General features: G+C 44.1%; 1 protein-coding gene across 1 annotated transcript; it reads right to left on the bottom strand.

Annotated features, from left to right (window-relative positions):
* Positions 1–456: 456 nt before the first annotated feature.
* On the bottom strand, positions 457–13153 carry POMT1 (protein O-mannosyltransferase 1; the record flags this gene model as incomplete). The annotated part of the gene is made up of 19 exons (XM_082009019.1): positions 457–631; positions 1205–1382; positions 2087–2213; positions 2730–2843; positions 3372–3469; positions 3746–3866; positions 4393–4485; positions 4577–4673; positions 5707–5799; positions 7179–7274; positions 7518–7648; positions 8254–8409; positions 8859–8952; positions 9524–9589; positions 10328–10439; positions 11495–11641; positions 11995–12045; positions 12655–12761; positions 13032–13153. The coding sequence occupies 19 exons, from the start codon at positions 13151–13153 to the stop codon at positions 457–459; spliced, it is 2178 nt and encodes a 725-aa protein (XP_081865145.1).
* Positions 13154–14497: the final 1344 nt, after the last annotated feature.

Genomic DNA, 14497 nt, shown 5'->3' with positions numbered 1-14497 from the left:
TGTTGGAGAGTACCAATTTATAGGAACTTGTAACATGGAATTGCAGACCAAGGTGCTAGGGAACATATAAAATAGCCCTAAATAAGTGCAACGTAGTGCAAGAAGGAAGGAACCATCAACACCACACTCCCAGGAAAGAGGAAGAAGAAACCCTTGCAGCATGCTCTTTCCAGCAAAGGAGCTGGCATGCTGTTGACTGGTCAGCAACCTTCAGACCCCAAGGGGCAGTGGAGAGGTGACTGTAACAGGGGTAGAGGTTGAGAATTGTGCTCATAATGGCAATATTACTGTTGAGACCTTTTCTGTAACAGTATTTTATTTTCATTTCCTGTAATAATTAGATCTGGACTACTATCAATTATTTGATCAGACTGTTAAAATTTCAATTATACTAACAATAAATTCTTGGCTTTGCATAAAAGGCGTTTCCTTTTGCCTGTAACCAGATTGTAATTGTTACTGTTTTCGGATAAGGATGTTCCAGCTGTCCTTCCAGCGCAAGTCCTTGAGTTCAGTAACAGACAGCGAGGGCTCCCCATAGGTCACAGGGCTGAATGTGCAATAGACAAGGTAAACTGAAGAGAACCAGGCTACGATCAATGCACTGAACATGCTCTTGAGAAGCAGAGATCTGGGATGAGAGAGGGAAAGAGCAGTCGAGTTAGTTACATCAAGGCTGGCCAAACACAGAATCACAGAATCACTAGGTTGGAAAGGACCTTCAAGATCATCAAGTCCAACCATTAATCCAGCGCCACTATGTCCCCTAAACCATGTCCTGAAGCGCCACATCCACACGTTTTTTGAACGCTTCCAGAGATGGCGACTCCACCACCTCCCTGGGCAGCCTGTGCCAATGCCTGACCACTCTCTCAGTGAAAAAATTTTTCCTAATATCCAATCTAAACCTCCCCTGGCGCAACTTGAGGCCATTTCCTCTTGTCCTATCACTAGTTACTTGGGAGAAGAGACCAACACCCTCGTCGCGACAACCCCCTTTCAGGTAGTTGTAGAGAGCGAACACTTCATCCAAAAGGAAAAAAGATCTGCATATGGCCTAACTTTTCTAAAGGCAAATGTGAAGGTCTGGCCACTGCTGGAAAAATCACTGCTCTCCCTGCAGCAGCTTGCCAAGGTGACAGCCCTGGAGAAAAGAGCTGTGTCACTTCTCTTGTCTGCCTGCCTATCTGTTAAAACCAAGTACCTGCAGAGATGATCGCCGAGATGCTGTAATATGATGGGAATCAGGAGAATCTGGAATGTGAGGGCAGGCAGGTAGTGGTACAGGAAAAGCGTTTTCTCCATCAGGAAGAAGGGCAGGTAATTCACAGCCCAGCCTCCAACACAGATCCCCCCGGCTGATACCCACAGCTGCCATGCATCTGTAGGAGACAGGAGATGCCATCTCAAAGCATGACCCTGGAAACCTAAAGTCTCTAAGAGGCTGTCTACTTGCATGCTTGTTTTTTTTCCCCCACACTCTACAGTTTGTAGTTTGTGCTAATATGACCTTTAACTTGACCACACCCAATGGAGGGAAATGGTTAAATTTTGTCACACTTTTATGCAGTACCCATCACGACGGATTACAGCCAACATGAAGCAGCTTCACAGCATGACAACAAAATGTACTGCCAGAAAGGTCAGCGTACAACCGCCCAGCCACACAGAGGAGATGGTACCTCTGTTGGAATGAGCACATCTAAAATAAACCCCGCCCCACACAGCCAGTACCTGCCTCTCTTAAATCATCACAAAAGGGCTCAGTAGAATCCAAATCTAATGCCTGGACATTTCCTACATCCAGGGTAAGATTTAAATAAATATTATGCTGGCTACTATATTGTCTTGTGAGGTACTGGTCACATTGCGATGACCACAAATCAGTCTCTTCATAGGCTACTCTAGATGTTTGTGTGTCCGAAATAAAAATTTCAGGGTTCTGGGGCAGGACAAAGCGCTGGCATAGCCAAGCACGTAGTTGCAAAAAAAATCCATGTGTTTGTTTGGATCCATTAGCGCAGCAGAACAAAAGACAAACACACCACCCCACCCCCCCCAACACACACACACTCTGGAATCAGACCTTCAGGAAAGTCGTAAATCTTTCTCCTTCGTCGTACCAAGTACCACAGGGACAGAGACACATAGACCAGAGCAGCAACGTTAGCTGAAGCCCAGATGACAACATTCCCAAGGAGGTGAATCTGGGCCTGAAGGACAGAAGATGATCTAAGCCAGAACCAAGAATATGCTGCAGTTCTTTTCTTTTAGGCAAGTTTAAATATTACCTGCACATGCTAAATTAAATGTCAGAATGTGCCTGGCTAGCAGATCTTTCCTGGAACAAAGCTAGTTGATAAATTTTGCTGCTTTAAGACTCTTTTGTAATGTGAGGCATTTAAAAGGTGCTATTGGAGATGAACTCATCTTCTAAATGGAATCAATAATGGAAACAACTATTAAACTGCAGTTTTCCTTTCCTTTACTAAAAAAAATGTGCAAGAAGACATAATTTAATTAAAAGCAACTACTGTCAAAGCTGTATCACATGCAAAAAAAAGCCCCGACCCAGGGAAAATATATTCTTAACACAGGAAGAGTCCATCCTGGAGCAGCTCCTTGGAGGAACTGCAGCCCTGCTCACACTCACACTCATGGAGGTCATGTCTGAACTGAAGTCTGCTTTCTTCACCAGGTTCACGTTTACTTCTACCCCTCATACTTACACCAGAGGTCGGGTGGAGCCAGTAGGCAATATTTGTGTCCATTGTGATCCAGTCAAGAGCAGAGGAGCTGTACTTATGTTCTGTGTCTTCATTTTTTAATGTGAGTATTTTCCACTAGGAAAAAAGTAAACAGAAGCCTTTCAGAACTGGAACAATTTGTGGGATAGCAGGCATGGGTAAACAGCTCCAGATGTAAGATAGATAGTAAGTTCTTAACCTGTGAGAGGAAAAAGGTTTTTTTGCATTTCTCATACTGGATATTGAGCAATGAAATGGTTTTATTTTGTTATATAATGCACTTTCCTTAGTGAATTTCTGCAGTGTTATCAAGGGGAATCAATGCTACTGATCACGTATACAACACGTTACAGTTTAGTTTCAGAGAGCTTTTGGGTGCCCAGCTGATCTTCCTCCCCTTTTTTTACACAATCACTTGGGTATTCATTACTGAATAGCATACTTGCACAGTTCCCTAATGCCTTTCTAAGTGCATTCAGAAATATTTTTATTTTTCAGCGAGGAAGCCAAACTACTCCATCAGCAAGGAATAAACAATGAAGCCTCAGGCTCAGAGTTTGCAGAAACGCTCAGGTTCCTGCTCTGCAGCAGAAGGAAAGATGAAGGGAGTCAGAAGACACTCACCTGCAATTCTGTGAACTTTGCCATGAAGCTGAGGTTTTTACTTATGTCCATCTGCGTGGGAGAGTGGAGTTCCACTTCCCTCTCTTTTTGCTCTTGGCCTGGAAGAAAAGAGCATAGCTCAGAAATAACCACATAACAGGTAAAAAGCTAGAAAGAGGGGAGAGCACATATGATATAGCCCTGGCTCCTCACACTCCCGGGAGCCCTTCTCCAATATATGTGTTAGTGCTCTAAGGGGCTTTCTAAGGATTATGACCTCCTGATTGATAGAGTCAGAGCCTGCTGAACACACATACACATGATACCACCTTCCCATCAACATGAAGCCTCCCCCAGTCACAGAAATCTGCTTTGATAACATGGCTGAGACGTACTTTTCCCATATCTGTGCTCTTCCACATTCCACACCATGCTCTGGTGGTAGCCTTTGGACAGTTTCTCTCCAACAACCTCCAGCTGCCGGTATCCCCACTCGGGTAAAGATGCTCCACTGAGCTGAAAGTGAAAGATGACTGTAAACTTACAGTCCTGCCAATTTGGACTTCAGGATGGAAGTTCCTAGGCCCTGCCTGAGCAGCACATCACAGCAGGGGACTACTAGAAAGTACATGAAGAGTCACTGTGCAATACTGTCTCAACAAATGCTACAGCTGTGAAGTCAGTGATTCAGGGTGATCTCTGTGGTGAGATCCTCCTTAACCATTCCAGCTTCTGCCACAAAACTACACACAGGCTCAGCATCAATTTCTGAAGCAGTATCTAAGCCCCAGTTATGGACAGTTTTCACAACATCCTGAGCAGCAGGATGGCTCTGCAGGCTGAAAAAGAATGAAGTATGACTACCTGAAACACATACTGCCCTTTTATCACACTGAGCAAGTTTATTGTTTCCTTTTATTTACTTATCTGGTTATTTGTTTCAGTGGTTTAGGCATTCTGGAGCAGAGAGATTAGCAGTTTATGAGATTACAAGAACTGCATGGAGGAAAAGCTATAAGTAAATAAACATAAATCCACTTGCCTTTAGCACTGCAGAGGTGTTCACGTGAACAAACCTCACTTCCGACAGAATTGTCTTCCACACATCTGTGTCAGACTCCCGATTTACAATTTCCTACAACAGAAAGATGTCTTTTGATCGTTATGTTGTCTCAGCTGTTTCAGCTGGAACACGATGAGCTCTTCCCTTCCCTTTGACCACTCACCACTCTCCAAAGGTTCTGTGCTGGCATGGAGATGTTATAATCAATATAGCAGGAAACTTCTTGGGAGTGGGGGCTAAGAGGGGCAGCAACATCATGCCTAGAAGACAAGTACAGTAAGATCCTCCAACACCACTTCCCAAACTCATATAAAAAGCAAACCTATAAAAGTAAAGTATTGAATTGGCTTAGACCAGATTCAGTAATAAAGCAAAACCAAGCAACTCATTTATACAGATTGCACTGTTTACTCTGAAAGAGAACACTCCCCACTACCAAGAGCTGCCAGGAACAGCTCAGAGGAAGCCAATACAGATGCCTGCTATGCCAGGCCGAAGAACAAGCAGTGATTGTGGCAAACAGACATGCTGTTCACTGGGGTTTCCAGTAATGAAAAAACTAGGTTTGGAAGGGACATAGCAAAAACCCAAGCTCAGAACATTCCCTTCCTAGGGATGTTCCTACACACAGACACCCTTTGGGAAGCAGTCAGGAGGCAATTTCATACTACAGTCTGCAAAACAAGCAAGAATCTGTGGCAATCAGACACAGCACACTGCATTCTCCAACACATTCTCCTAACTTTGAGAACACAACCTTTATGCAGGAGTATGCCATCAATGTCAGTGGAGCTGGTAGATGACTTTGAGTTAAGTCAAGTTACACAAAATACTAAATATCTCCACCTGCCTGAGGCAGAGGCAGCGAAGGGACAAGGATGAAGACTCACAAAGGGGACTATGTATTTAGGAATCTGCAGAACTATCATCAATTGCGAACATGGGTGAAACCACACTAGCCCCTCTAAAGGCCACTAGTAGAGAAGACCAGAACAGCTATCAGCCACTGAACAGTTTGTGATCAGTATGAAATCCCACTGCCAGGTCAACTGCAAAAAATAAATAAGCATACCGCATCCTTTCTGTGGGCCACAGGGATGGCTTATGTAAGTAACCACGAGGTCCCTCCTAGCCCCACCATTCTGAGAATCCATGAATAACAGGCAGTTTATAGCATATCTGAATGCAAGGGTCACTGTGCTTCAACCCCTGAATAGTTATTCTGAGAGACAACAAAGCAGAATGAGCCAGCAGGATCGGCAGAGCCTGAGAGAGTATGAGGAAAGGACTTACGTGTTGAGGTACCGAGTTGTGATGCCGTGGACCAGCTGCACGATGTGTCCGTGCCTGACAGGACGGGGTGGGTTACTCACCACCAGCTGCTGCCTGGTGGAGTGACACCCAAGAGGAAATTATTACATTCTTCTTTATATATAATGCAACCTCGTCATGACCAAACCGTTAGGTCAAGAAGCTGCAGGCAGGGACAAACATTCAGGCAGTAGGATGAGAAATTCAAGCAATCTATAGATTGTACTAGAATGGAAAACAAAGCTCACCAAGGCAAAGGTGAGTTAAGGGCAGAGTGACTCAGAGGATCGGTAATGGGATACCCACAGCCCAGTCATTAGGTCAGTGATCTGAATCCAGGTCAGTCAGGAGCGAGTTCAGATTATTCCCACCACACAGCTGGTTGGTGGCTTCTGTGGAATGAGTAAGGGCTTCAGTGAGGTCTGACAGGTGTTCTTACTTATAATTTTGGCAGAATTATAAGAGAGATCAATGGGTATCTCCACCACAAAGACCAAACTCTCATCTTGCTTCTGGACAGGGCTAAGGCATGCTTTGGCAAGGGGGACGTTACAGTTCACCTAACTGCTGCCTGTATTCTACTGTTCTACAGAAGGACTTCATAGCCTCCAGGGCTTGTAGAAGTCTTGACTTTGAAAATTTTTAAGAAGATGCTGGGTTTCTGTGGTTCTGGTAGAGTCCCTGCTTGAAAGGTTTGCATTATGGACAAACCTTCCCAATGTGGGTATGATTTATAACGGCACATAGTCCTTCTGGTAGGACTGTTTATGCAGTTCCCAGAGCAACACAAGAAACCTACAAAAGCAACTTTTTGATCAGTATGAAATGATATCACACAAGGGCTTTTACTGGCAAAACTACAAGAGCAAAGAGTCCTACTCCTCACTAACAGTTACAATGGCAAAACACTTCAGCATGAACCAGCCCTCTCAGACACAAGCACCCACTTGGATGTGCCACTCCCTCCCCATGTGGCAGATTCTACAGCTCATCCCCCACTTTAAATACAAAGAAATACTCATTCTGCGAAAGTGATTTCTACTCCCTTCTGAGACCCATTCAAGTTTGATAAAACTCATCAAGGCACTCTAATGCCATGGCTCACACACTTCAAAAAGCAGAACTTCCCTTTCATGCAAAGCACCTGAAGAGTTCCCACCGCTCTCATGAGTCTTTGAAGTTCCCGTTGTGCACAACACAGCCTATGTTCTGGCAGGAGCAGTTCAGACAGAATTTCAGAGTCCTCAATAATGCTTTTACCATACTGAGGAGGACTGTGCAAAGAGCTGCCCTTACCAACTCTGCAGCTGAAATTATTTAGCATCACACATGGCCTCTATGCCGATAAGCAGAGAACAGTTATGTTCAATACAAGGTATGCCCTGGTTAGGTTTTGGAAGCATACAGAAGCTATGCTTACAGCAGCTTGGCATTTAAATCTCTTGCATACTCACATGCCAGGATCTTTGACAATCCACCAGTTGTTCACATCCTTGAAGGGATAGCAGGTCACCTGCTGTTGATGGGAACTACCTCGGCCATTCTCATACCTGTACAGAAGATTAAAAAACCCACAGGTGTGTAACAGTACATTTCTGTGCTAACAGAGTCACAGCAGTACAAACCAGCACCAGATGACTGGCTCCATCCCTACAGAGCACAGAGAATCTGTGCATCTGCAGTGTGCTCTGAGGACTAATGAAGAGACTGCCAGGACCCAAACAGAGATACTTGGACTGGCAGGTGAAGAACCAGAGCAACCCTAACAATACAGCCCCAACCAGATTGCTCACCTGATGGGATAAGTATTCGTGTGAGAATGGAGCCAACACTGCATGGGCTTGCCCAACACGTTCCGCAGAGTAATTTGAGAGCCGTAGGCCACCTCTAAGGGCTGACCCTGAGTGATTCGAGCCAGCCCACCCTGAGGAACATAATGATAGGATAAGTGGAAAGAAGAAGCAACAACCCGGAGGTTGTTTAAATTCCATTAAGAGTCACCTGTAACTTTAACATAGCAGTATCTTAGCACAATGCTGTCTCATTTGGTTGTAGCTACAAAAATCAAGTCTTGCAGCACCATACCTAGCAGACAGTAAATACACCAATGCCTGAAAGACTACAGGGTCTCAGGGAATATCCCTAAAGCCATGCTGTTCTAAAAGACAGACTAAGCACCTTCCTACAGAAAACCATACTACCATCCTGTAGTATACAACGTCATCACTTAAGAGTTCAGTACTGTATCTACTTTTGTAGAGTATCCTGTAGGAAGGGACAAATCTTCAGCAGAAGAGTGAACATATTGTTCTTGGGTCACTGGGAAAATCTTTTCATCTGTTATTAGGATTTCAGTTATTATTGCTTCATCTTAAAACAGTACTACAGCAGCAAAGCAGTTAAATGACATGAACAAATATACGGGATCAAAGGAACAAGATTGCACACCTTTCTTCTACTAGTGAACACAAGACAGATTTCCTCCTCTTCTCCCCTAATAAATCATTTTCATGACCACATTTCCTTTACCTCTAAGCTGGCTTGGAAAGCACTTGTCATAATCTGGTCATGAGGCCCAGAGCGATACAGCAAAGCCAAGTGAACATAGAAGAAGGACAGGTACATTGCCACTGGGATGATGATGAGGGCCAGTCCCCTAGCTAGAAAATGGCACGTCAAGGAAACCTAGAAGAATACAGAGAACTCAATGGTTTCATGCTCCAGATAGTAAAAATATGCACTTGGCTTCTTTTGTTTGTCTTTTTTAAGTTTCCCCAGCCACCCTCATTCAGCTATAACTTCATGGACAGCTGGATAACTTCCTCCGAGGATTTGAACCGGAGCCAGCAGGAGGTATATGAAACAGTATAGGTTTTGAGCCACAAATCACCAAGACATGGATAAGAGCAGAAAAGCCAGCCACGCACACATGCTTATCTAAATTTAACTCCATCTTCTCCAGCAACTGAGCTGGGAAAGTGTTCTATGACAGAAGGGTTTGCAGACTATGACAAGGAATTTTAGTACAAAAACTAGCTACAGACAGCATTGCTATCTGTGGGCTTGCAAGGCTCCTAGCTGGCTCCTGTACTGAAAAGTTATGTATAATAGATTTTGCATGTTGTGCTACCTACATTTGACAATTTATGGTCTCCTATCATGTGCCAGAAGTGGAATCCTGCGGTGGCCAAGAGCAGCATATAGGTAAACACACCCATGTATTTCACTCTGAGAAAAAAATGCATAAAAATTGAACACAATTAAAAACTACGCAATTACTTAATACAAGACGTAAACATTCAAACTTTCTCTTGACCAGGATGCATTAAAGTCCAAGGATTTAGATCCATGACAAGTTTGGTACAACAACATAAATAAGCCTCAAGGCTTTGACACCAGAAGATATCATCTGTTTGCCAATTACATTAAATAACTGCAGTGACACAGAACTTTGATAACAAGGTGGCAGATCACAAAGCACAGAGTCCCTAAATTCAGACTAACTGAAGCTTGAAGAAAGTAGGAAGGAGGGGTGAAATGCTGATGCTAATTTAGTACATAAAGACATCTCTGAGAAATGCATTTTGTTCTTCCCAGGTCAGTACCCTCTAATGCCTGGTATTGCTCACTGTGAATTGACATCCTCTCTACAGAAATGACCTAACTCACTAAGAGTCATGGAGATGCCTGCTCAGAACAGCACCAATAATCAGCCTTCAAAATCCAAAGTTCCACTGATACCTCAGATGGTAGGCAGGAAAGTCAGCTTACTAAAACAAAGTAAGACGTCGTCACTTACCCAACTGCACAAGAACAAGCTACTCCAGTCAACAGAAGCCAAAACCACCAGCTCCCAGAGAAGGAACTTAAATAAAAGGACAAAGGAAATGATGTTATGGTGAGATCTGGGCACCTTCTTCGGATCCTGAATTCAGCTAATTTAACCGGAAAATGACTTGCTGGACCTCACTATTCCTTATTCTGCTCAAAGGTATCTAATTCTGAACCTCCCATGCCACCAACACTCAGCTCTGACCTACAGGGTGTTGTTAAATGTACTTCTCTGTATCCTGAAAAGCAAAACGGAACACTACCTGCCTTCTGATATTACAGCAGATAAAAGAAATGTATTAAATCACTTGCTGGGCTCAGTTTAAAGATAATATTACTTTACTAAAGATTACTTTATCCTTTGCACGGATCAGAGAACTGTGAAGTCACAAGAGGCAAATCACTACATTCAGTGCCTGTAAACAGTAACAAAGGAGCGTTAAGTGACCTGTTATCGTCCATGTTTCTGTGCACAGAAGGAAACCTTCCAATAAAAAATCTGGGTGGGCAAAGGAGTGTTCCAAGGGATTTTATCTTCATTGTAAAATAAAAAAGACAATCTTGCTACCAGTTAAAACAGTCTTTAACACCGCTCAGAAGAGAAAACTTCTGGGGCAGCCATCTGAGAGGTCAAAGCATTGTATTTTACAGACAGATGAAGTGAGTTGCAGCATGGTGAAGTGACTTACAGAAAAAAAACCCCACACAGTCTGTGGCAAAAAAAAAGTCACCACAAGAATATCCAAAAGGGTGGGAGACAATCCAGCTTTACCTGTGCCTTTGCAAATTGTAGAACTTCAGGTAGGACAAAACTGCAAGTAGGATAAAAAAGATCAGTATTGATTCCAGAAGCATGAACCTTGACTGAGTGATCAAAGAGTTCTCTGTCGGAAAAGAGAGACAGACACAAAATTAGAGAAACTTATCTATAAGCAAGTGGTACCTCAGACAATCACATCATTATCCAACAGAAGGACCTGACCCTTTAAGGACAGCCAATTCATTTGCAATCTTACTGGCTGTAATAGGGAGGTGTTGGGTTAAAAGGGATAAAAACCTTCCAGCAGGAGCAAAGTACATGGCCATAACTGTCTCCAGGGACAAAGAGGTGGGCAAGTAGTAAAGTCTAGCAGGAGGCAGGTAAAGGTGCTGTGCTTGCCTACAAAGGCAAAGAAAATCAATACTGGGAAATCCAGAGAGGTGCTTCTCAAGGCAAAGAGAGTCAAGGCAGTGACCCCAGCAGGCAATAAGCATGATGACAAATCTTCAAGACAGGGAGCTGCAATGAGCTGCTTTGTGCAAGATTCCCTGAGCCAGAATCAGAGCAGCCAGTAGCTAGGAGAGGTTTCTCTTATCAGACTGCTAAAGGGCTGTTGAGAGGCTCCTTCCCTTTCAGGCAGCTGCCAGTAGATCCTCAGAGAAAAAAAACAACCTGAGTTATACACACCAGAACAGTGTCAAATCATGGTGCTAAGGACACAGACTGGTTTGCTGCACTTTGGAGATGAAGAAATTTCATGAGCTCTGACTGTAAGTAGGGTCATCCTGCTGTTAAAAAACAGCATGTTGTAAGTCATCCTGTAAACCTCTGAGGAAGAGAGTACAGGCCTCCTTGGATGCAAGAAAAGTGGTTTTCTGTGAGTCTGTTAAGGCTGCCCGCTTTGCTTAATAATGAAATGAACTTGTAGAAAGCCTCAGCCTATAATGGTGGCCTGCTGCAGAGCTGTAAGGATAGAGGAGACCAGAGAGGCCCACCAAAGACTGCTACAGGCCAGGGATGAAAGTGGGCTCCAATGTGTTGTTAGCATTATATGCTGTTAGCATCTAATTGTAGCATTAGATGCTACTCCAGCCTTTTACGCAACCTAAAAATTCACAAGGGGAAAAGGGACTCTTCTCCCTCTGTTGTGAAGAATGGGGCCCAGGGGAATAATCTCACCTAAGAGAATCAGAAGAGCAGCTCCAAGTGCAGAACAGTGGGAAAACTGCAGTTCTACCAAAATCTGGTATGCTAAAGGCACACACAGAGCACCAGCCAGAGCTGGCAGGAGTCGCAAGGACCAAACAGGCACGTTCATGCTATATTCTGAAAGAGGAGACAACAGTGATTCACAAGTTTGGAAACTATTGATTGCCGAGAAGACAGATCAATACAGAACTCCTTATGACTACAACAAGTTGTTGAATCTAACTCCTGCCCTTAGTAATTTATTGCCAGTTTTCTACTGCTTAAACTGTTTTAATTGATTTAAAAAATCTGTGCTATGGAAACATAATGCCTTAAACTTCTGTTCAAGATCTGCAGAAGACTTACTGAAGAGGAGGAGTGAAGGTGTCAGATAAAGCACTATTTCCACTAGTCAGGCAAAAGGAATCTGTCAGCTGCTGAAATACTGATTATTTTCTCAAAAGAATGAGACAGTTAAAATCAGCTCTTACCAGCTCCAATCCTGTTCCATAAGAAGTTTCCATCAAATCCTCCTAAGTAACCTACAACATAAGCAACAATTCAGAATTTCCAGTCTCAAAACAAGTATAAAAACTGGTACTAAATTGGTCCTGGAACCATTTCCCAAACACATAGCTTCTCCATGAATGAAAGCCCTCTTTCCCAAAAGGGTCCTCTTTCGTACTGTTTTGCCTGCAGCAGTCCTTGATAATGTGCAGAGGCGTGAAGAATGTGAATTGGGAACAACAGATTCTCAGTCGCAAAGTTACAGGTATATTTAATCTCTCCTTCCCATACAGACACCTTTATGTTGTGCGTATCTCAGCTACGGAAAGGAACTCAGGCCTGAAAGTCTGATTGTTGCCTACTATTTCTAGTCACTAGCAGTTCTTATCTTACCTTTCTCTTTATCCAAAGGACTGGTTAACAATGAGATAATGGATACATGGCTCCATCAACTCCCCAGTACTCATGCAAGAGCACCCTAATGATACAAAGTAAGGGAAATCCTAATTCTCTCTACGACAGAATCTCTCGGCTGCCTTGTGCTTTCCTCCAGTAACAGGATCTGACAGCTCATTTCTAATGAGCACTTCTCTATTCCACAGCAACAGGCAACAGACACTTCTCAATTTCAGGGGATGCCCTACCTCCCAAAGCTAGCAGCATATGGCCAAAAGGTGGGCCGCTGTCATCCACAAAGAAGATCCTCTTCATGTAGAGTGAAACGAATTGGCCATAATAAACTTCATCAAAACTGAAACACAAGAGGAAGAAATACGTCACATCTAACTGGAAGTAATACTAAGAAAAAAGGAAACACTGATTTGTTGGTGCAGAAAGCTAGGAATACAATGAAGGACCGTGGCTTTGCCCCTTTACCTTCCCGTCAGGAGTTTCTGTATCACTGTATTTACAGAGGCTAACATCAGGCAAGCTCTGCTCTTCCACTCCTGCATTCTTAGTCACAAATGTTTAAAAAACAAAAGTCTGTGTCATTCAAGTAAAAATAAACTATTCTACTTACACTACAGCCCGTGGATAGGAAAGCCCCCAAAGACGGCTTATTAATCCCATCACAGTCAATGCCACAAGGTTCACATTTATCTCCGCAGTAACCACAACCGGGTTCTTCAGAAATCCCAACATCCTGTCAAAGGTCTGTCCAAACCTCCAAGAGCAAAGAGACAAGAGCAGCAGTCACCATTTTGCTCAAAGCTATCTGAAGGTCACTCGACAGAAAGCATGCACCACTACTTGCATGCACCACTACCACTACTGCTAGCAGCTCATGGTAACTGATCTTCCAAAGTTCTCTCACTTTCCATATTTATGTGTTTTCTGCTGTATCTACAGGAGTAACTGTAAAAATGAAGTTATTAAAGTAACACGCTTAACTTTGCATCTGCCCTACGTATGGCTGTCATCAATAGCAAGCTAGAAACTTTGCTTATTTGTACACCGATTCTGCAGAAATACAATAGCTTAATTCAAGCCTATATTCTGCTTTGCGCTAAGCAAACCTCCCAGCCCAAACTCTGATGCTAGTGATAGGCAAGCCATGTGCTCAGGCGCCAGGCTGCTCAGGTGGCTTTAAAAAAACGAATAAAGAGTTACTTCCTTGCAAACTGAATGTACTTCTGCGGGGGGGGGGGGGGGCACACAGGGCAGAACCCACAAACATCCTCCCTCTTAAAAAGCTGGCTATTGGAGCACGGGTGTAGGTGCTGTAGGGCTGTAGCGCAGCCTAGGGGGAGGCGCTGCAGGAAGCAGGACTGAAGTCTACTTCTGCAGGCAGAACTGCTAAAAGCTAGGTCAGAAAATAGTAGGGAATCAGTGCTGTATCTCCTCACCTCAATATGACTGAAAGTTACCAGAATAAATGCATCTGCATGGCTTTGATCAGGGGAGAACAAAGCAAGATGTGAACACATCACCATCAAGTGCGGTGCCACTGTCCTTGTTTCTCATTACCTACAAAACACAAGTCCTGTTCAGCTGCACATTGCCCTGTGAAACAGACTTTTGTGAGAAGCCCCTTGCAAAGCTGCACTCTCCACTGGCACTGGGGACAGCACACCACTGCCCCACCTGCCTTGGGACACAGGCAGGCCATCACCTGTGCTCTGCCATCGTTTCTCAGGCCCCACGACCCCAAAGAACACCCTGATGGAGAGGACCCTGCTTCTCCCTGCAGCACAGGCAGGCCTCAAACCCTGGGGCAGGACTGCAGCACTACCAGCCCCACCAGACCTCATAAACCTCCTCAGAGAACCGCTAAGCCCTCTACAAGGCTTTGTATCCCCTCCCATGAGCCTTATTGTGGGGGTACTAGGACCACTAATCATCCCCCCAGGCCTTGTTTCCCCTTTTGAGCTTTATGGGGAGCAACAGCCCAATGACTCCACACCCAGGCCTCACCCTTGAGGGTTGCAGGGTCAATAGGACCCACCAAGCACCCTGTATCCAGTCTTGTACCCCACCTTGAGTGTT

The sequence above is a fragment of the Phaethon aethereus genome, assembly GCF_964289735.1.
Source record: "Phaethon aethereus genome assembly, chromosome: 20".
NCBI lineage: Eukaryota > Metazoa > Chordata > Aves > Phaethontiformes > Phaethontidae > Phaethon > Phaethon aethereus.
This window is presented reverse-complemented; position numbering and strand designations above follow the sequence as displayed.